This window comes from Fringilla coelebs, assembly GCF_963513975.1.
Source record: "Fringilla coelebs genome assembly, chromosome: 8".
NCBI lineage: Eukaryota > Metazoa > Chordata > Aves > Passeriformes > Fringillidae > Fringilla > Fringilla coelebs.
In genome coordinates, this window is record NC_140066.1 from 27567775 (window position 1) to 27591878 (window position 24104).

Below are 24104 nucleotides of genomic sequence, written 5' to 3' on the forward strand. Positions count from 1 at the left end.
AGTCAATGGCGCGTGGCCTCTCCAGCTCTCGCTGCTGCTTCTGTCCCTGCCTGCTGCTTGCCACCACTGCCTTTTCTTGCAATGTTTCCCCGCTTCCAGGTGTCAGGATGCTCACTGTATGAGTGCTGTTAATGGTTCTCAGTTCAGTCAAACTCTGGGTTGTAGAGCAGGGACAAAGCAGACCAAGTACATTTGCTCGTTATAAGTATTTGATGTTTGTGCCCTTCCTCCCCCACTGACCCCTTTTGATTGAGGCCTCAGTTTTTCTTAAGAAGAATGTTTTTGTCATGCTGCTTTGAAAACCAAACAGCCCCCTTTGCTTTTTATTTCTCCTTCCCCTCCATCAAAAAACCCTCTGAAAGTAGCTGCTGAACTATATAAACAAGCTTTGGTTTTACCACAGGAAGATTTCAGGATCTGCCAAATTTAAAAAAACCACTTGTTTGGTAACTAACAGCATGTACTGAAATGCGCTGGAGCTGTGAGAAAAGGACGTGAGGGTGACATGCAGGGGAGTGGCAGGGAAGGGATTAAGCATCAGCAGTGATTACAGAGGTTGCAGAGCCAATATACCCACTCTGTAAAAATACCAAGTTCTTCTCTCAACTAATGCTGTAGAAGCATGCTTTTGTGCAGTAACAAATGTCGATTTTAGATATTAGTTGTCAGGAAGTGCCCTAATGCCTTGCTTTATAGATATTGGCTTAATACATTCATAACTGTATTTCTGTTGATTGAAAATTGTAAAGTACTTTTTATATTAGATCATTTCCTGTAAGAAAAATGAGCTTTGTGGAATGGCTTAGCACATTCCAAGAGTCTCAAGCCCAGAATCAAAATCATAGTGGGATCGTAGCTGTTGAGTGTTTTCATTGCAGATTGCATACCTCCCCCCCCAACCCCATGTTGTGATGGTTTTTTTTGCTTTTGGAGGGTGGAGGAATTATTAGCTACTTTTATTTACACAGTGTCTTATCTCTGTATACTTAGCTGGCACACTAATATTCACCTTTTTCTGTGTTGGATATAACCTACCATTTCTATTAAAATTATTAATTGAACTTTTGAGACTGGCAACAAATTTTGGGTGGAGTAAATTGTATTTTAGGATTACAAGATAGCTTAGATAGTTTTGTCCTGCAAATACCACACAGTGAATGTTCCCTCTTTGAAGTTCTAATTTTAGCATTCTGTACAAATGTGTTCGCAATTTCATATGTAAAAGCATAGAAAAACTGATTTGACAAAGAAATATAACAGAAGCAGAGTTACAGCTTTTAATAATAGCAGATTCTTCATCTGTTTTGTAATTTTCTAGTTTTGTGTGCTTATGCATGCAGTTTGATTATAATCAAATGTGCCATATTCACAGGCATCTAAGGCAACAGAAATTTTAATAAGAAAAAGAATAGTCAGTTGTAAATGTTCCAAAATTATACTTTAAAAGCACAGAAAATTCTGTCAATGGACACACTTTCCAGTGTCTGACATAGCAGTGTTCCTAAGAGATGGTTAGGAAAATGGGAAGTGTATTTACAGCTTTGGACTACCCTCCTGTCCTTATAGCTCAGAAGCTGAAATCACAGCTTTCATGAAGTTAAATACTGTTTATTGATTGGTTTTGCTGGTTGAAATTGTGCTTCAAACCGTGCTTCTAACCTGCTTAACCCCAGTGTACCTCTGAGAGCACTGTTTTGCTCTTTAAACCTACAGCTGATAAAACATGAAAGCAACGACCAGAACCAGACATATAGAATTGGTATGGCTCAGGTTATGCAAAATTGTGGTTGAGAGCTTTAAGTTCCTAGAAGCAAAGATATTTCTGAAGAAATGTGAAACTGCTTTAAAATGGTGTTTTAAATTTGGCAGGTTTAGCAAAATCAGGAGTCTTGTTCTGAAATGTCTGAGCACCTGCAGCTCCCTCAGTGATAAGGGGCAACGTTCAGATGTGACCGATGAGTTTGATGTGGTTAATTACTCACTGTTCTGATGGAGCAAAGTGTAGAGGCTTCTGCTCCAGCTTTCACAGCAAGATTCATATTCTCAGCATTTAAGCACGACCTGGTGCTTTGGTCAGTGAGCATTCTGTTTTGTGGCATCAAGCCTCTTTCCATAGGCTCACTTTGGGAGAGCTGAGCAACGTCAACTATGCTGTTAATTAAACTTCTTTAATTGAATTCTGCTAGTATTGGGCAATTGCAATAAGTCCAGCATTTTCTTTATCTGATTGAAAGCAGTGGCTCCTACTGTTGTACTCTAATTTTTGTATTACTGTGAGCCCTGTCTAGTTCTCGTGGTGGTCTCATAAAGGAAAACTTCTGGTTCTTGTTGCCTTCAATTCTAGACTTAGTAAATGTAAAGTAGTGAAATTGACTGGAAAATGTCTGGTGGAGGGCGAATGGGAAGTGACTTGCTCATTTTGTCCTCCAAGTTCAGAAGGGCAGGCATGAGGCTGTGAGTTGTTGTGTCACACTAGTGAAGATCAGACAGTACTGCATGTGATGGGCAGGGCACATTTGGGTCTCAGTGTTTGCACGGGCTGATGCAGATGCAAAAAGCTCACAGTGTGACATGGCACTTAGGCAGAAGAAAATCATAACAGTTGCTTCTGCATTTGGGAAGTCACTGTCGAATCTTCCCTCACTCTTCAAGAAGTTTCAGGGTGTCCTTTCCCCTTTCTTTAGGTTCTTTTCCTGGTATCTGCTGTTGGACAGCATTCAACTGCAGGGAAGATAGAAAGTGGAACCCTGGTCTCCATAAAATAATTCTCACATTACTTAATTAGCTAAAATTGTTAAGATATATTCACGTGTTGTACATTTCGTGTTTTCTTTATATAGTAGGGCAGACTTAAAAAATTAAACACATCTTTCACTTAGGAAAGGTTAATGTTTTTATCACATTGCCAGTTAGGTATAAACTGTTCATACAATAGGATTTACATTTATATATATCTTTACTTTCCCAGAAAGGCTTTAAATAGTCATTTGAAAAGGGAAAAAAAAAGACTACCAATGAAAAATTAAATTAAATAAATTTCAGTTCCTTTGTCTTACTGTATACAGTGTGAATTGAGTAAAATGAAATGCTTTCATTGATAGCTCAAAATGAGGTCCAGCTGTTGTTTTTGTCTCTGTTGCAATGTGAAGTGTTTTGTATTTATGTTTTAATTAATACATTTCCAATGCAAACCCAATATAGTTAAATACATATGTACTATTTCATTAAAGCTTAGGATAGCTTCTAATGGCTAATTAATTCTGAGTTTATTAATTCAATGTATTTATGAAAATATTTTGTATTTTGTATTTTGGTTGGATATTCATCCTAAGACTAGAGTGGGGGCAGTTTATTTTAGTGAATGCATGTACCTTCATACAGTAATTAGATGCAGAGACCAGTGTGTACGGATGTGTTATAACTGCAGCTCAGCATTTTCAGAATGATTAGTATACTGCAGAAAGAAAAAGCCTATAATCTTATTTTCTTTATGTGAGAAGCAGGCACAAGGGAAGAGTGATTCAAAGGAACACATCAGAATTGAGACAAGTGGGTCTGTGAGTTACTTGCATTTTGATGAAGGCATATTAAATGAGTTTTAAGTTGAATTCTCATCTATACAGTTTCAGAAACATGTCACTAAGAGTTTGTGCTCTCTAGCCTTATGCAGGTGTTGTGTGTGGTGTGTATTGGGTACCTGAGCCTTCGTTGCTCAGGTTTTACAAGTATCTTGTGTGCATCTTTTACACAGTCAGCAATGTTAGAGTCTGGAATCAGATTGAAAAATAACTGACTGCCTGTGGTCACAATTTAGCGTTTTAATATTGATATGATGAGCGAAGACCTGTCTTTGGATGATAGTGTTAGACTGAAAGTAGAGAGAGCTCTTTGCTATCTTCAGATGGCATTTAAACTCGTAGGGGTGGTAGAGACTAATTTTAAATTAATGTTAAATAGCTTTCTAATAGATAACATCTTCATCAGAATTCCTAGACTTTGCAGAAGGAGGATAGTGTGCTTTGGTTTGAGCAGGGCAAAATATTATGGACCCTGCTGATTTTGGTAACTTGTGAATTTGATTTTGCCTCCTACACTTGGCTGCTTGGTATATCAGGAGGTATAGGGGGCTGAAAAGAAAAATTAAAATACATTAAAAGTCACTAACTGTTAAACCAGTAAAATTAAGTCAAACTTTGCATTTTGTTTAAGTATACTTTTGTATTTGGAACAGAACAGTTACATGTCATGCTTTGGCTTTGGTAGTTGGTAGCAATGATCAGGAGGGATTCTCTTCTCTCCTGCAGTTCTGCTAAGAGTGGTTGCCCTCACACCCCCATCACCTTTTTGTTCCCATTCCCATTTTTCTAGGGCATCTGCCTTTAGCCAGAGCATATTAAACATTAGGGATGTAGGGGTTGTAGAAGGGATTAGCTGTCTCTCAAATGATGGTCGGTGACACAAGTTTTAATTTGTACAAACCTACACGCTTCAACTTAGGAAGAAGGTGCCCCCAGACCAGATGAATAATGGCTGTGGGATTTTGTTCTTGTTTCCTCTGCAGAAGGGATCACTGAGATCTCTTTTGGGGTGTCTTGTTGGCCCAGTCACTTTGTGCTGTTGCCCTCTGCTTGTGGAGTACAACTGAAGGTTAAACACTTTATCTGAAGTCTTCGTTGTACTCTACAGCTATCAGGGGAACCGGTTTGCTTTCTGATAAGAGATTAGATTAAACACACCAACAGCTCCTTTCACCTAAAAATCTGTTATACAGTTAAAGAGTTGTCGCAGAGGGGTTGGCTGATGTCTGGAAAACTTGTCTAAAGTAAGTACAAAGTGTGGTACAGGCATCTTCTGACTCAGGGCTATTTTAGACCAGGAGCCACTGTTGAAATATCTGAATGCAGTGTTTAATCTCTGTCCACAACTGCCCATCTCTAGCATGTCTGCTATCTCCCATACAATTTGAAATTTATTTCATATTATCATCTCACTGCAAGATTAAAATCATGTGGTGTATTAAATTTAATTCATGTATTTTTTTTAAAGTGACATCAAGTTTAATTTTTTTTAAAGTATTATTAATTTTAGCTGTACTTCTTGCTTTCAATTAGTTAAAGATGGCACCTGGTATCTTTTGTATGCAAACCAGCAATTTTTTTTTGCTAGAAGATCCCTCAGTGAATTAAGCACATGGCACTCTATGAAGTAACATGTGGTCATGTAAAACATGTTTTTTAGTAGGTTACTGCTCATTGTGTGCCAAGTTGAGTCAAATCAAAATCTAAGAATATTTGTACAAGTTAGATCATCTGAAATACTTAGTGCCATGTTGTTTGTAGTAGGTTCCTGCAATTTTCTATTGTGGGTTGAAGTTCACATATATCGTTGATAATGATCTTATGGGATTTTGATGTGCACAGCTCTTATAAGTCCAATTTGTGTTTTTAACATTATCTGTAGAAGTTTTGTCTAGTGAACAGATTTTTAAATTGATCTGATGCTTTTGGTTTATTTAAAAGAAAGCAACTGATCCTGATAGCAAATTAGCTTGATGAACTAAGTTTCACATTAATAAGGACCTTTCATCTAAGGATAGGGAATTTGAAGGATTATTTTAACTAAGGGAGTGAAAGGAAGAGGTGTGGTAAATCTCAGAAGAAGAGAGCATTTATTACTCTGTTTAAAAGCACTAGTAGGACTTTGAATTAGGAATTTGTATTTCTTTATATTATTCAGGTTACCAGTTCTTTTTTCTCTTCATTTTGAAATACTTAAAAAAAAGATGTAGAGACCACTTCAGGTGGTCTTTCTAAAAAAATATTGTTTTGTTAGCATAGTTTCCTGCTTTATTTTCTGTCTTCTCTCTTTTTTTTTTTTTTTTTGATTGGCAAACACCTGTTTTTCCTTTGATTAGTATTTTTGAAGTAGCCTTAATAAAGAATTAATTTAAACCATCTATTTCACATCCCTTTTATAGTATCAATTGAATGTAATATTTCTGGATTTGTATGCTACCAAGGATTTTTAATTCACTTCTGTGTAAACGAAGCAGCTAATCCTGAGAGAGACATACAGTCACTCCACTGAAGGGATTATGAATTCTGTGCTTAGGTTGCTTCAACCCTGAGAGCTGGCATCTGCTCATGGGTGTTAATTCTGTGCTGGTAAAAAAGTGGTCTGAGACAAGGCATCTGTGAGACCTGCATCCCAAGAGTAACTATTTCTGACAAAAGTTGAACTAAAGCAAGTGACTTTTAGTGACTTGCTTAGGCCTGGTGTGAGTTCAGGGCTTCGTCAGGATTTGCAATCTTATTTTTAGAAGTACCACTGAATAAGGCAGTTCAGTTTACAAGGGTTTTCATAACAGGCTCTCTAAGAAAACAAGTTGGAAGGCGTTTTGCTTGTTGCTTTTCCTGCTGCTATCTGCTTTTCAGTTGTGGTTATCAAACTGTCACGTACATGAACACCCCGTGCAGTGTTTTCTGAGTCATTACCTGCGAGGGGCTGCTTCAGAGCAGCTGCTGAGGTACGGCTTCAGTGACAAAAGTACAACTGCAAATGGTCCTGGTGACAGTCTGAGCTGATCTTGATCAGTTGTTACCTTCCTTGCCTTATTCCCCAGACCTAGCCTGGCAGCTTATCAGCAGGTACCCAGTGCTGTTCCATCTTGGAAAGCAGTAGCTGAGCTGGGAATGATGGAGATGAGTGCAAACAGCTCCAAATACAGGTATCAGCTGGGTAACTCTGAGCTCAGGGAGCTGTAAGTGGGATCATTTGATGGTTCAGTGCACCGGGTGTGGTCTTGAGCAACTTGTGACAGTTTCTGTGGTAAAACAATTTGTCACTTGGTTTTCATGTTAGCCAACTGGCCCCTGGAGGCAAATGTTAACATTGTACTGGTTCATTCCTGTTAAAAAGAAAAGTTAACTTGGACAGAGGGAAGAGCTGCATCCTGTTTTGTGAAGGTGGGTCTAGGATCTGGCTTGTCCAGCGTGTGAAGATAAAAGCTGATGAGGGTCTCACACTGCCATGCATTCACAATGAGGTGTGTGTATGCAGCCAAGGATGAAAAGGTAGCTGAGCCTTGTTGAGAGAAGACTGACAGGCTGTAAATAAATTCTGGTTTGAAATGAGAACTCAGCTCATGTTGCCTGTATCAGCTGGGCTCAGGACAGTCCTTTCAAGAGCAGTGGGAGAGGTGCTACTGATGCAGCTGCAGCTGAAATCGTACTGGTTTGTCCTCAGGAATAATTGTATTTAGTGCTGTGTTGTGTGAAACAATCATAAGGAATGTGGTACACACAGGATGTGTCTTCTATTATGCCTTTATGTGCCCTTCCTATGGGAAAGAAAGATACCTAGTAAAGAAACAGTGATAAAGTTCTATTAAGAAATGCTACTTATGATAAGGAGAAATTACTGGGAGCTGCTATTTATGCCTCCTTTCTCCTCATGATAATGTCATAGGATCGCCAGCGTGTGTCATTCTCTTCTTTATGGTACATTTTGACTCTCTCTAGTGGCTGTCTTGTTTCATTTTTCTGAAATACCACATTGCTGGTAGGAAGAGAGCCATGTACATACAGCCTGTGCTCACAATCTGGAACTGGCACAGCAACGTTGTATTGCTAAGCAACAGTTGGCATCATGCTGTCTACTTCCCTCTTCTTCCTTTTCTCCTGAAAAATCCAGATCAGCATCTAGTGCATGTTTTAGGTAGTGAAAAGAATAGTAGGTTTATATCTTATTTTGTGTGAAGTTTGTTGTTCATTCTTTAGTAAAATATTAAATAACAATTCAGAGAAATACAGCCAGGGTGTGCTTTGTTCATCCCTAGGATAGCAAATCGTATTGATCTTTGAGCCTTGCAGTATAATTTTTTTTGTGTGAAGTGAGGCCAGTTTTTTATTCAGCCAGCAATGCCTGATCTCACAAATATAGCATGAAATAGCTAAGTTTTGTACAAATCTGTGTCTTTATACTTACTAGTGGACTGTAGGATCAGAATAGGTCTTAATTATTCTCTTTAGTGTGTGTATGCATTGCAGGATTTAACGGGAAAAGATGAAGATTTGTGCACTGCAGCACGGTATTGATAGCCTTGGATTTTAAATGCCTTTTCCTGATTAAGTGAAGGCTTTCTTTTCTGCTTCTATAAAACTTAATTTTATACTTGTTTAGAATCCAGCACCCAAATGAAAATACTATTAGTTAAGAAATAGTAGGTGTGTAGCTACCTGTTGTGACTTTTGTTGATGATACTAAGAAAACTTTGTTGTCAAGCTTGTCAGATAATTATCAGATATGGACTGAGAATTCATCCTCTTTTTTCTTGTTTTGGAAGATGTAGATGATTTTTGTTCTATATTAAGGGATTTGTGGGTTTTGGATTTTTTTCAGTTGCAGTTTTATGGGGGAGCTAACGTTTTTTGTTTTCTTGTTTTACTTTCACTATTCTTGTGACTTCTCTGTTTTAGAAACTACAGCGAAATCATACAACATTCTTTCCAGTTTCAAGTTTTTATTATCTATGTTCTATTTGGGGATGTTGGGGCATTTATTTTGACCAGGTTTAGGAGAGAGATATTTTGTTGCTTGCTTTGTTGAAAGTTTTTCTCTGTCTAACAGACATACTCTACATTCATTTCCTTTGCTCTGCTCTGGTTTGTATAAGGTTTTTGTATAAGTGCACGTGCACAGATACTAATACAGCCTTCACTTAACGAGCAATTAGGCTGTACATATTAAGACCCCTCCATCTTCTAAAATTCTTCTGGTTATTCATTCTACCATTTGTTAAATTCTGTGTTTCCTTTCTAATATGTTGGTCTGGTACTTCAATTTGTAGAACAAAGGTGGCGTGCCACGGGTGGTTGTAAAAGCGAGTGTAAACCAGCAAATGTTTTGCAAGGAACTGATTGTGTGAATTTATTGTGTGTTCACAAGCTCCCCTGGTGTGAAGTCCACACCTGCACAGACACCTTTTCTAATTGTAGGGATGAGCCAGTGGTCAAGTTTCTTTGTACAATTTGGCAGTTGGCTTTTCAGTGAAATTCAAGGCCTTGGTACCTGCAGGAAAGGCTAAATGCCCCAGCACCCTATAGTTCAACATCCCTGAGCAGTTGGGTTTGGTCTTTGTACTTGTTAGGTGATAAAGGTTGGAGCTAAAGGGAGCTTCAGATGGGAAATTTTCAAGTTGCAAGTTTCTCGAAATTTTTATTCCCTGACAGAAAGACATATTGAATGGGACCATCAGCCTAGCAATATTCAGAAATATTTTTACATGCACTGGTGTCCAGATTTTTGTAGATTTCCTCCAGACTTTTCCTTCATTATCACTCAAAAACTTGGGAATTCTAGGGTTTTTCCAATCCCCTATTAAAGGTTTTCTTGCTGTTTGAGGATGGTAAAGCTGTGGGTTTTTTTTTCCCTGCAGAGGAAATTGTTTTGCCAGGACCTGAGTTGTATGATCCATGCCCAGGTTCTGATAATATGATTCATGGCATTGAATGATACTGTCTGTAATTTTAAAAAGTCATCTTGGGATATCTGGAAAATGATATATGTTTTGATAATAGAAAGATCAGGATAGAAGGACTTTTACAACAGGACAATAAGCTTTGCTTGCTTATCATATTATGCAGAACTTCAGAATTATATTTAATATGCACAATCTACTTCTGCACGGTTGACTTCAGCATTGGAAATCTGTGAATCTGCTGTTTTGGGATGATAGCTCCATTTCACCATTTGAAATTTTGAAGTGTAGGGTGAGAGACAACAGAAGAATCAGAAGTCACACCTTGTTCTGTGTGTTTGTGTCATTCTCACAGCATGTTAACACCTGTTTTCTATCCCTAGGAAATCTGTCCAGTCTAAGTCGTCTTGGCCTGAGGTACAATAGGCTGTCAGCGATTCCCAAGTCTTTAGCAAAATGCAGTGAACTTGATGAGCTGAACTTGGAGAACAACAACATTTCTACTTTACCAGAGGTGAGGAGTAGAGGGAGTGGATTGGGGAGGCGATGCTGCTGGAGAACATGGATGTTTTGTAAAGGGAGTGAAAGAAGGGAAATTATTTCATCTTGTCTCTTAACTCTGAGGAATACCTTTTGTTTTAACCTAAAAGTAATGTGAATTATGTCAATTGTGTAAATATTAGGTATATCTAATCAGTATAGAAAGACTAATGTCATACAACTTGAGTCAAAACTGGGAGCAGCACACTGGCTGTGCTGTATCTTTAGAAAATCTTAAATAAAGAGTTGATTCCCACCCTTCAAGCCAGGTAAGTGTTTCTCAGTGTTTCTGCTTCATGAAGCATTAGTGTCTGGAAGTAATTGTTCAAATGACAGAAGAAAAATCTGATGTGATTGCTTCTTATTTTGGATATTTATTCAATTTCTTTAGAACCTTTTAAGATGAAGACTTCATGACACAACATAAACTTTATTGTTTCTTCTGTTTCAATGATGGTCAAACTGCTTTGCTAAGCTGTCATCCCCATGACCCCAAGTCATCTAAATTACTAGTATAAAATGAGGTTAAAGGTTATCTAAATATGTATATAGCAAACTATAAATAGAAGGAAAAAAATGCATTTGGAATTAGGCAAAGTATTTACAGCAACAAAGGCCAGTAAATAACTAATTTTCCTCAGATAAATTTCTGAGCTCATCAATGATAGACTGAAACAGAGAATTCAATAAATATTTGTGCAAGACTATAATTTAAGAAAATGCTAGAGTGAAAGCCACCAGGCTGCTTTTAGGATAAGAGCTAAGCTAGCCCACCCCACCCAGACGTGTTACAAAAGCAGCTGCAGTGTAATTACAAAAAGCTAACGTGAGGGATGATTACTTGCTTTAAAACACGTTCAGTCACAATACAAACCTCTTTGGAATTGTGCTGCCTTCTCCAGGTATATTTGCCCACAACATGTTAACACTTAAGTTTGCAGAAGTGTATAGTTTATACTGTAATCTGTTTGAAATAAAACATGTTGTGCTATAAGACAAAGAACTGTATTTGTAGAAGAAATTCCTGAATTTCAAAACATAGCTGAAGCTGCTGACACAATGCCTAATAAATATTTTATCTTAAAAGGATGGGCTGGAAGAGGGCAGCACTACCACAGCTCTCATAGATGTAAGAGCATTGTTCTCTTTGTACTGCCAAAGCTCTCTTGCTTCCCTTCAAATGCATTTAATTACTCCAGGCTATTAGGGTGAATTAGCTAACATATTTTAGATATTTTTTTGGTATACAAGCAGCCTTCAAAACCAGCTTTTTGAAATGCCAAGATTCATCTGAAGCAATAAACTGTCAGAGCTCAGGGACTGCCCAACCCTTGGACTAATATCTGTTAATTAAAGTATGGGTAGAAACAATATTTCCTAACCAAAGATTATAGTAATTAATGATTAGGTTAGATGAATGCTGATTTGAGGATCCATTATTTTATCTGTAGTGGGGAAAATGCTTCTCTGATATTTGCTGAGATGCCCCCGCTGTCTAAAGTTTTAGCCAGGGCATGTAAGTCCCTTTTAGATCCTATTTTATTTACAATAATGTTAGTAAACTATTTCTAAAAGTAGCCAAAGCTTTCCTGGTGAAACAGCAAAGCCATGTTCTTAAAGCATTTGCAGTGATTGTGGAGCTCAAATTGCAATCCAGAAATACTGACATTAGGAATATGGTTGGAATCATTATCTTGTTACTGCTCATTCCTGATTGCAGATGTTGCATTATTTATGGTATGTAATGCCGTGCATAAATCTCCAATTTCTGTAATACTTAAGCAAATAGGGCTGAATTCAAGTTGGTGTAGTAATAAGCAAAGGTGACACTTCAGCAGTAATTTAGATCTCATTATCCATCTCCACAGTTCCAGCAATGTGCTTGGCACGTAGCTAACAGATGAACTGAGATATGGGCTGCTGGGATTTTGGAATCTAATTAGATTGTCAAAAGAAATGAAGCTCTGGATTCAATGGGCAGCCCTTGCTATCCAGTTTACCTACAGGCTTCTTGCTTTTCATTTTTTTAGGGGAAAAAATAGAGCAGTAACTACTTAAGAATATTTTAGGAAAAGGAAAAAACAGTGGAATTTTCCAACCCATCCTATTTTTTTTTCTCTGTCTGATTATCTGAAACTATTATGGTATAATTACAAGACACTGACAAGTTGTGATCACAGTATGGATTTTTATGAAGTTACCAAGGATTTATATTGGAATTATCAAATGCCTCTTTTGGGAGCCATTGTGTGGGGTTGATATTTCTTTGGGCTCAATTTTGATGGGGATGAGTTGCTGGAGCCAAAACAGCTGCTGGGGATGGGATGGACACACTGCCCCTGCACTCCTGGAGCAACATGTCATTAGAAAAATTGCTTTCAGAGGAGAAAAGAGTTACCACACCTCCCAAACCTGTGCTTTTAAATGTGGTATGTTTGCTTTTTTTGTATCTGTCAGCATGCAGGGAGGAAGGGGGAAATAAGGTAGTGGCTAATGACTGTGAACAGAGATTGTCACTGGTGGAATTTTTATCAAATTTAACACTGGTTTGTGTGTTGCAACACTTCTTCAGGGGATGGACTTGAGGGGGGAAAAACATTTCTAATTAGACCCATAAGGGAAAAGAGATGAATTCAAATAAATCTGTCCTAAGTTCTTGGGTGGTTTTCTTCTTTCTACAGGGTCTTTTATCCAGCCTTGTCAAACTGACTAGTTTAACATTGGCCAGGAACTGCTTCCAGTCCTATCCTGTGGGTGGCCCGTCCCAGTTCTCCACAATCTACTCTCTCAATATGGAGCACAACCGCATCAATAAAATCCCCTTTGGAATTTTCTCCAGAGCGAAAGTATTAAGTAAGCTGAACATGAAGGTGAGGCACAGAAACATGCTACTGTGTAAAATCAATGAGGAGCACTGTTTGCTGCTCCATGAATTCTGGCAGACTTAATAATGTAAGGAATGAATTTATCATGCTGAAGTGGATGCTGCTGCTATCACATATATAAATAATTCTGTATTAGTATAAAATTGTGCTATCAAGATGTTACTAATTTTCTTTATGTTTTGTTAGTTAAGATTTTGTCACATTTACTTGAATTTAAACAATGAGAATAAGAAAGCTGGTTGCAAAGTTCTTGAATATCCACATGGGACACAAGCATGTAGATGAGCTTATTTCTCCCTCAGAAAGAGTTACAGTTTACATTATAAACAGAACTATGTAAAATAGTTTTTTTTATATAGTCTTTCAAAACCTAAGTCTAGAGACTTTTGGCTGTAGTTGAAGAGCACAGCAAAAGAACTTTTAAGTGTGCTAATACAGTTAAAGTAGGGAAAAAATGATATTTTTCTATTAATAGATTTATTTCAAGAAATGCTTGAGCAGTAGCTAAGCTCAGCTACTGTTTTAGAATACAGTTGAAGACAAATGAATCCTCAATTTGCATTGTCCAGTTTTTTCACATACCCATTTGTAACTTTGCCTGTTTATGACAACTTTGTGTGACCATTTTTTGAAAGATTTTGTGGTGTCTGGTCTAAATCAAATATTTAGAAAATATTTTGAGCAGTAGCATGTTCAGAGTAATTTCAGATGCTTTTACTCTGAGGCATTAAAGTATATGGGTGCTTTTTGGTTCAGTTTTTTTTGGTTGTGGGTTTGTTGGCTTTTTTCCCCCTCAGCAGGGTTTGGGGTGTGGGTCCTGGTTCTGGGATTTTTTTAGTGATGGTGTTTATTCTCTTGATTGGTTTGTTTGGATTTTTTTTTTTAACTCCATATATTTTTGGGATTCAAACATTTGCTGATAGTGCCTTTGTAAGTTACAGTGAACTTTCTCTTCTTTTTTTGAACCCACCATCCATTATATTCAGCAGAAATAGGACAAAAAATGTTTTAACCATAGTGTGAGATCTTGAGAATTCTGTGCTTCTTATTTTTCCACTTCAGTTCATATTAGTAACAGAGAGTAAATTCTGTAACTCTAGATTGGTACCACAAATATTTGGTGGAATTTAAATAAAAATGGCCAATTACCAACATTTTGTTCTTCTGATTTCATTATCAACTATGTTGTTATGAAGTATTTCTATTAGCAGTTCGTTTAATCTGTCAGATGCCTTCCCAGCCTCTGGCAAGGGCAGACCCTAAATGTTTGATATATTAAATCACAGGACAATCAGCTGACGTCTCTCCCCTTGGACTTCGGGACTTGGACAAGTATGGTAGAACTGAACTTAGCGACTAACCAGCTCACAAAAATCCCTGAGGATGTCTCTGGGCTTGTTTCTCTTGAGGTGAGTATAAGTTAACAGCTCAGTGAATACTTGTAACATAGGGATTCTCTACTTCTGGTTTAAGTAATATTACTTTTGGGTCAAATAAAGCTAAATAAATGTGTGTATCTGTACTGTTTAATCCGCTGTTGCATCTGTTTGTGGCTGTCACCAATGGCTTTTGAATGTTCTTTAGGCTCTTGGTGAGTGTGCACAAACCACTATCTACAGCTATATTTTTAGCAGGTAGAAGAAAAATTTTTCTCATCAGGAATCAGTGTTGTAAATGCAATGTTGCTGAACTTGGTTCAGTTCCTGGAGACCAGCATGGAAGCAGCAGGGATCAGAGAAACATAATGAAATGTTTGACAGCCAGGGGTGGCTTGAGTGTAGCTCTGTGAACCTCGTAGGCAGCCAGGTGGGAATTCTCAGCCTTTGAGGGGGAAGAATTTGTAGGTTAAAAGCATTAACTAAACCTGCTCTGTCCCCTCAGCCTGTTTCTCAGGGTACCATCGGCAGAGACAAATTATTGCCTTGGAGGGACAGAAAGACAGAGGTACTTGTTTGGGCAGTTGAGGGGACTTTGTAGGCTCTGTGAGTTGCTGGGAAAAATCTGTTAAAGAACTATAACAAATGGCATATTTGAAATTGCAAATTTCTAATGTGACTTCTTCTGCGAATATTTAATTATTCCTGTAGCGTGAGGCTAAAATTATGACAGAGTAATAGTTACTTAATAGCCCAGTTCCCTTTTAAGTGAAGGCTGTGGTTTATGTGATTGGGAAATTAGTAACCTCTAACAACTGGGTTTGCTGGTGGTCTGTCAGCTGCTGAAGCTGGAGAGCTGCTTGGTTTGCTGACCTGTTACCACTGTGTTTCTCTGTAATTAAAAAATCAAACACAAAGGGCTGTTTGGGCGGTGTTTACACAAAAGTGAAGGTTCCCACAGCAGTGCTAAGTCAGCTGCATTGCACGTAGGTAATACTGTCTGTTCCTGCCTTTGTTTCTTGATAGGCAATTAAAACATTACTGTTCTCACTGCTCCGTGCATGTGTAGTGCATAAAGAATGGTCACTGAAATGCTGCTTGTGCTAATCCTCAGGCATTGGCTTTTTTTCACTTTGATTTTCACTTTGATTCTCACCATGCCTTTGTTTTGTTCCTGCCTGTGGTGTTTTCATGTTACATGAAGCCAGTGAGAGTAGGATTATTGGTAGAAGACAGGCACTTGCAACCTTGGCTGGCTGTGTGTGGCTGGCACGAGGGTCCACGCTGGCTGCTCTTTCACATCCTCATGTCTCAATGTGCCTCCTTAAAGAGCTAGATAATAGCATTGTTTAATCAGTAATTAATTACCTGACTACTCATGGTTGCTGTTATGAGGCTTGATTACTTCCAAGAACTGCAGGGTTTTTCTGGAGGAAAAATGGTGTATTAGTGTAACCCCTGTTAACTTGCCTGTGAAATAATGAATAACTGTTAACTCTGCTAACCCTGCAAATAAGGATACACTTCTTGAACCTGGGGCATTTGTAATTCAGCTCAGAAAGGAAGAGAAAAGCAGGAGGACATCACTGTAGTAGGTGTGGGTGTGGGATGGCAGCCCATTTTGGAAAGCCAGTGTTCTGCTTAGGTGCTCCCTTCTGTGTGTTTATTTGCTGCTGCTCCTAACCAAAGGGGCATAGGGAGAAGAGGAAGTACTAAGCTTTTTAAGGAGGATTGGGCAAGCACAGCAAAAAAATAATGCAAAACGTGATTATGAGATAGCTATAATGAAGCATAACAAAATGATAGGTAAATGATGAAGAAATTGTTTTTCTTTGGTCATTTGAAGAAATAAGGGTTTTTATTATTTTTGCTTTGCATTTATTATTATGTATAATAATATTTGAAAGAAGTATAGCTTAAATGTATGTGTTTGCATCATTAAAGACTTGGAAAAAATTATGTTAAATCACTGACTTGTTTTATTTTTTTAAATGTTTAACTACTTCCTTAATGTAAATGTAGGCTAATACTGGACTTCATTACTTGAAAATATTTTTTAAAAAAAGTATTTTAATCTGTTATCTACTTATTTTGTTGCTGAAATTCTGTGTTTGGTGTTTCTTTTTTGAGGTTCTTATCTTGTCAAACAATCTCCTAAAGAAACTTCCCCATGGAATTGGAAATCTGCGGAAACTCCGAGAGTTAGATCTAGAGGAAAACAAACTGGAATCCTTGCCAAATGAAATAGCTTACCTCAAGGATCTGCAGGTGAAACAATAATTGGTCAAGATAAGCATCTTATGTCCTTTATTTACACCATGCTGATTTAATTGCAGCTTTTTGGCTGAATGGAAGCTATTTGAGACTGGACATAGAAACAAAAGTTAAGAGTCTTGTGCAACTTCACCCACAATTAGTCCCCATTAACAGTTCCCCAGCTTTATTAGTTAATACTGAACAAAATTTTTTGAAGGTTTTAACTGTTGTACCACGAGCATGATACTACCCCAGGAATTATTTCAGTCATGCTCATGAAATCTTCTATGTTTAGGCATGTGTTTTATTAGGCACCTTTTTATTTTTACATTCAGTGATGCTTGATAGAGAGTTGAAATGTTGATGAATGGTTGAAATTTTTCTTGTTCAAATTCAGGAGAGTATAACCCATTCATTTGTCAGCCACATATCTTGTTGCTTGCTGTCATTCCAAGTGAAAATCATTAATTTAATTTGTAAAAATGTGGTTTTCCCTTAGAAATTGGTTCTGACTAACAATCAGCTGACCACCCTTCCCAGAGGAATTGGTCACCTTACCAATCTGACGCACCTTGGGCTCGGAGAGAACCTTCTCACACACCTTCCTGAGGAAATTGGTAAGATCCCATTGTCTGGTTTGATGCAGCGTGTCTGGGCAAAGCACATATCATAGCCAGCTATTTTGCCCATCAGTAAAAGCTCCAAAATTAATTTGAAACTTCTAGATATGTGCAGCCTGATGTGAAGGATGTGCCACAGGAATAGCACTGGAGTGATGTGCAGATGAAGAAGGCATGGTTTGTCTCTCGCATCATCTTTGGTGAGGAGCCATTACAGCTGCTCATCTTATATGTGCCTCAATGTGAGAAAAATGTAAAATAAACTAAACCCAGAGCTTTGTAATTTATAAGCTAGTGGAGAGAGTTTGGATGCTGTGGAAACGAACTGTGCAATTAAAATCAGTAAGAACATTTTAAGTACCAGTACTGTTTACTTATTAAAGCTGGTTGTCTTCACAGATGAAAGAATAGTTACCTATTCTCAGGTGTGACTGTTTCATGTATCATGCTATCAAATGTTTTCTTCTATAGCTTCTCCTTTTGGTTGGTTTACTATGCCATGAGTTCTGCCTAACTGCTTTCTCTTGTGAAAGATTAAATAGTCTCTTAGGTTATAGGAGATGTTTATGGTGTATAAGATTAGAAAGTGGGGAATATTTTGGGGAGGACTTCTATCATTTTGAAAGGAGAAATGGAAGTCTTAAGAAGAAATGACTGTTTTCCAGCTTCTGGTTAACCTGTAGTGCAGTATGTGTAGAGGCAAACTGTAAAATTTGAATTCCGGAAAAAATTTTCACGCCTGTTAGTTCCATTTAATAAATTCCTAAATTAATCTTTCTGTGCAGAGAAGTCACACTCTTCTGCTTCTTTACTGTGACACATGACAGTTATGGTTTCAGGTCTTTAATATATGGCTTCTAATTATATAAAAGCAATGACATAGTTATTTTTAAAGAGACACTAGATCCTGTATGGCATAAGTATTTCCTAGGTCTTTTTGACTCGATCGCTGTTCCTTGTTGCCAGCACTTGCATGGCTCATGGATGGCTATGGTGAATTCCCTTTCAGTTCTCTTATTTTCTATATTTGCAGTTCATTTATTATCTAAAGGAGATGCCCCAATGGATATTTTTACAGGGAAATTAAAGCAAATTGGTTCTTGTTAGGTACTGGTGAACAGAACTTGCTGTGCTTGAGAACAGGAGTCTCACTGAACTCAAGGTTCTGTACAGAAAAGAGTCTTCAAGTGGAGTCAGAGCCTCGGTCTAAAACTGAAAAACTGCATGAATCAAAAAGATACTACTACTACTTACTATTTCATTTTAACCAGGTACACTGGAGAATCTGGAAGAACTGTATTTGAATGACAACCCCAATCTGCACAGCCTTCCCTTTGAGCTGGCTCTTTGCAGCAAACTGTCAATAATGAGTATTGAGAACTGCCCGCTCAGCCACCTTCCACCTCAGATTGTTGCAGGAGGACCCTCCTTCATCATTCAGTTCCTAAAAATGCAGGGACCATATCGTGCCATGGTCTGATGCTCATCGACTTGTCCAATACACTGTACAAAATACAAACTGCATTAATGTTGTAATTGTCTGTATATGTATATATAATATAATATATGTGGTTTATATTATATTATATATATATAAATATATAAATAATATAAAAAGGCAAATTTAAGACTGCATTATGTGTTTCTGCTAATAGAGGAATCATAGCCATTTAGATTTTTTTTTTTTAATTCTGTAAAAATGCTTGTCTAAGTTTTCTTTGCTGAACTTGATGGAAGTTGTCTGAATAATCTGAAAATGCCAGTTCATTTAAAGCAATTGCCAATGAACTCAAAGTTTAAATTTAAGGGACAAAACCAGTTTTGCTTAGATTTACTTTCAGTTAAGAGAAATGTATAACCTTTATATGATGAACTTTTCTGTTTCCCCACCCTCCCCCCCCCCCCCTTTTTTTTTTGTGTCAAAACCTGAAAGGGTCATGTCCCCTGAGGTTGATATTTTCTTTTAACTTATTTTGAGATTTGAAGCAAATGGTGTTTTTATATTGTTTACAGTCAGAGTAAATCACTGGATTTTGTTTTATTCTGATTTGCTCTGTTTTAATCAATCATATCTAGAGTTTATATGCCTCTGCTGATGAATTTTTATCAACCAGTTTGTATACTAAAAACATACTCATTAGAACAACTGGCAGGTGAAAAGGATGCAGTCAAAACAAAAAGAAAAGAAAAAAAAAAGCTTGAATTCCTTTAAGTCTTGCTTCCCTGAGTTATCAGTTGCAGGCATAACATATCTGAACTGAGCCTTTTGCAGTTGGTCTTTTCTAGCACAAGTAAACCTTTTCAGATTGGTAAAAATGTGGAGTATCCTCAGTGAAGAGCGGTTTTCATTGTGTGAAGTCCATGAGGTCTAACAGTACAGTTAAGTGACAAGGAAATAATATATATGTACATTTTTATTACAATGTTGAGTCATAAACTACAACAGGCAATTTTAAGGATTCCTTATAGACCTTGTACAATAAATGAATGTGTCTTACTTTTAAACACTGCAATATATGTAAGTTTTAAGGTTGGTTAACAATGTACTATGGTTTTATATCTTGACTTGCCTTGTACCTCCTTCCATTATGGAACTTCTGTGTCCAAGCACAATATCTTCACACTGTGCTGTTTTGCTGCTGAACTAAATGCACTTTTCCCCACAGCTGGGGCACTTGCTTCAAAATATTCAGTTCAGTATCTTGATTATTCTTTTTTAACTTCATCCTATCTGTTTCAGTATTAAACCGATCTGTTAAAAAAGAGGCACCTTTTTCATTTGTGCAGAGATGTTGGTAGCTCAAGAGAAACACTGTAAGTAGTGGACATTCAGTTTTATCATTAATTTCCTGGCTGTTTAGAAGGCAGAAGATGCTTCAGGGAGATTTTCACTACTGCTGCACTTGCAGTTGTCCTTTTTCAGGAGGGTAAGAACTCGAGGCAGTCACATTCCATGGTTACCCAAGAACTGTTCTGCTTATACTCACTGGAATTGCTGCTGGGGTAGTGTGACTTGCAGGGCTGTACCTTTTGCACAAAATCAAATCAATGGATGCCATGGGAAATTTGTTTCACATGCAGAAGTTTGGGAATATTATTTCTGGCTTTCAGGCGTTCTTATTTAGACATATTTCTTCGATCTACTTGCATTTTGTTTTGTTGTATGTCTTTTCATTAACAAGGAGTAAGTTTTAAATGGAAGGCAGGTGGAGATATAAAACCTTAGAGGGCTTAAACATGCTGTAAAACTATTGTAGATGTCACTGGATTTTACTAATTAATGTTCTATTCTTTCTCACACACTCTCTCTGTCGTTCCCCCCCTTCCTTTTTTTTTTTTTTACATCTACTGTAGCTTTTCAGTTTAGACTTTAGTTTATAAAAGGCTAGTTCCTTACAGTTCAGCCTGAGTTAATCTTTCTCAGCACTAAGGTGTTAAAATATAAAGATGCTGAAATGTAGTATCAAGAGTGTAATTGAAATTCTGAATATACTGCAAAGTCCGTGTTTGTGCCCTCAGGTCCCTAGGGGGGAAACTGGTTCGGTTAATATGGTTCCTTAAAGCAAAAGTGGCGACCCCTTGTGTTTCCAAACGTCTTGGTCTCATTCTCTGTCTGCTCCTCAATCCCGTTTTTATAAGAGTTCAAGGGATTGAATTTGTTTAGTTTGTAAATATGTTGATTATTCACCTTGTTAAGGTACATGGTTAATGACTGTATGATTGGAGCTGACCCTCTCGCACATAAATTCCTGTGGAGAAGTTGGCTACCAAAATAGTGCTCGTCACACTCACTTAAAAACAAGCTATTCTTTTCAGTACACTTATAGGAATAAATAAAGCTATGTTTTAATTCATTACTATATTAAAAACAGGATATTTTTTTCAGACTATCTTTGTACTAGTATGGTTGCTGCAATGCCAAATAATCCTGAGCCCTGTTTTAGGAGTTTAATTTTATACACTTTGAGGTGAATGCTTATTTTTTCAGTGTCTCAAGGGAGATTTGAATAAGAGCAGTGTGAGAGAAGTTCTGGTGCAGGAGAAATCAAGTCAGAAGAATCTGAAAGTTTAAAGCATTAAATATCTGGCACATATTGGAAATACATGCATATAAATCCATATAAGTACAATACATGGATTTATATCCAAATCTATACATAGATCCATATAAACCCAGACATTTTGATCATTCAAAATAGTCTTACCTCTTGAAATAACAGACTTTTGCTTTTCCCAGGATTCTGGATTATTAACTGGTGTAGATTCTAGATGGTTTTATTGCCTGCTGACATTCAGTTGAACACACATACTGGCTTACACATGCTTCAGAATTTTATTTGCCTATATCAGTTAAAGTATGAATGGAAAGAACTTCATTCTGACAACTGTATGTATACATAAATACAAAGATGTATTTGTGTATCTATACATGTGGGAAAGCATAGACAAGGTGGAGAAATAAATTATTTACAGCATTTTTGAAAATAAGATTGAGAAACAAGTGATTCCCAGATATTTGTATTAAATGTTTATTCTCCTTGCTATACTAAGGGAAATAATTTAGAACTGTTATTGAAAAATATGACAGTCTTACTTTGGGTGAAAATCATGACCTTGATTACTTGTCCATAAGCAAAATATCAATTTTGTATGTGGCTGTGTACATACATATCCTGAATCATGCCTTGATTTAACAAGCTAAATTATTATAGACTATGTAGTATTATGGAAGTCTGGAAAAGTATAAAGCAGATCAGAGATTTGCTAAACGATGAAAAGATGGAACAGTTGCTGTTGTGACTCATGTTGGTCACATATTGCATTTTAATTTACTAAGTAGGAATTTTTTTTATAATTCTTTGCAAAAGTTTTTTAGCATAAGCCTTTTAAAGTTTTGTCTCTTGCTGTCCCATATTCAAGTTTGGTCCTTGGATTGTCTCTCTGGTTAGTGCTTAAACCCCTTGTGTCACCTGGAAGTCAAGCGTCATCTTCAATCCTTGGAGATTGAGAAATCTCTTTTATTTAACAACTAGAAAGCTTTGAGAGGTTATTTTTCCTCTCCCCCCTTTTTTTTTAATCCAAAAATAAATTAAACTTCTAAATCAGCACAAATCCATATCAGGACACTTTTCATATCTGGATGCAATGAAGAATTTTCCTGTCAGTGTCACACCTCAGCTGTATCAAAAGAAATGCCAAAATAGCTTCCAGTTAGAAATGTGCAGTTGGTGGTAACTTGCACAACACAAACTTCAAGGCACAGTAAGGATGATTACAAACAAATTATAGGATCTAAAAATGGGTTTGTTTTCTCATTAGCAAATACCAAAAAGTTATGTTTATTATTATTCTGATTTAGATCTTAACCAGGACTGCACAGGACCTTTGCTGTGGAAAAATATCAGACCACACTAATTTTGTGGTTAAAAGCTAAGTGAGAGTGTAAACAGTCTACAAAAATGTACTTTTAATCTGAATTATTGTAATGTTGTTATGTCTATATAAAAGATTGCCTTGCTTTTTTATAAGAGTCATTCTGTATCAATGCATTCATTATAAATAGTATATTTGTAAATAAGCTGCCACCGAGTCTTTTCAAAGTTTTCTAGTATTTCTAGTCTGACATTAACCTGGATGTAAGTCTACTTTTGCAGCACTTCAAATTATTAAGAACTGTGTTCTCTTTATATACTTACCACTCTTCAAAAGATCTCAAAATATAGATATTCATGTAGAGCAATTACAGGAAACTTCGAAAGTTGGATGATAGTAACTTCTTTACTCAGAGTCACGTAGACTGGAGACCTTCTGTACAGCAAATATTGGTAAAAAAATTTATATTCATTTTGTTGTGTTTTAGTAGGGCATGTAGTAAAAAAATCCCACAGCTTTCTCTCTGATGGGGAAAATAAATCTTGGATTTTAGTGCAAAATGCATTTCAGCAGGAACAAAACTAAAGTAGTTATAGAATTGCGATGCCTAAAAGACAGACACCAGCATTTAATCTTCAGGTTTAATAAAAGATGGTATTGCCAAGCTGCCATGGCACTGATTAAATTGATATCTTCCAGCTCTGTCAAGCTCATTGCACAGACTGCTTCAAGAAAATCATGCTTACGTTTTTCCCTATAAACAAACAAAAATCCAGTGCCTTTGAAAGTCAGAATAGAAAGGAAACTTCAGGAGTTTGGACATGAGGAAAGAGGAAGAGGACTGCAGCTGGTCACTTTAAAAAGCTGGAACCAGCTCTCATAGTGTGCAGCAGTCACTTGTGCAGTAACGAGTGCTTCTGTCATTTCATCAGGTCCCTGCTGTTTAAAATCAGTAAACTCTGATCAAAATACCTAAATTTTGGTCTTTGAGGTGAGTCAGTCCCTGTAACCATTAAGTGATCTGACAGACTGAAAAACAAGCCAGTCTCCTCACCAGCTGGCACTCCTGTGCCATGATGTTGGACCACCTGCCATGGCCCCTGTCTGACAGGGCTGTGCAGATGTGCAGCTCCTCTGCTGTACTGCTCCAGGCCTCACCAACCACTGTTGGAAGGGCTTGCAGAAAGGAAACAGCCTCTGCTTCACTGCATTTAGTAGCCTTGATAGATGAAGCAAATTCACAGAAGAAACTTTATTTTTCCTTTTTCTTTTCTTTATTTTTTTTTTTAATTTTACATCTCTGTGTATTTCTGGCCTCTGCAACATCCTGTGTCTAATAATTCTACAATATAATTATGTTCTGGGTGAAAAAGTACTTCCTTTTGTTTGTTTTGAACCATGCCACCTTATTTCATTTGGTAACTCCTAGTTCTTTTAGAACTAGAAATTTATGCACAATTTTTTTTTCTGTTCATATGCTTTTTAGCGCTCTTGAAGGTTTTGGGTTTATTTCTTAGGTTGCCAAAGACAAACCAAGACAGTTTATTTTTATAAATGGCAGCATTTTTTCTCCAAG

At 37.1% G+C, this 24104-nt stretch overlaps 1 protein-coding gene across 2 annotated transcripts in view; it reads left to right on the plus strand.

Annotated features, from left to right (window-relative positions):
• The window catches only part of SHOC2 (SHOC2 leucine rich repeat scaffold protein), a 63448-nt gene extending 40766 nt beyond the window's left edge, over positions 1 to 22682 (plus strand). For both annotated transcript variants that reach the window (XM_084210537.1, XM_084210536.1), the window contains 6 exons: positions 9862 to 9992; positions 12700 to 12888; positions 14190 to 14312; positions 16410 to 16547; positions 17035 to 17152; positions 18427 to 22682. In XM_084210537.1, the coding sequence (XP_084066663.1) occupies positions 9862 to 9992; positions 12700 to 12888; positions 14190 to 14312; positions 16410 to 16547; positions 17035 to 17152; positions 18427 to 18635 (908 nt within the window). In that variant the 3' untranslated portion in view covers positions 18636 to 22682. The remainder of the gene's footprint in view (positions 1 to 9861; positions 9993 to 12699; positions 12889 to 14189; positions 14313 to 16409; positions 16548 to 17034; positions 17153 to 18426) is intronic.
• The last annotated feature ends 1422 nt before the right edge of the window (positions 22683 to 24104 follow it).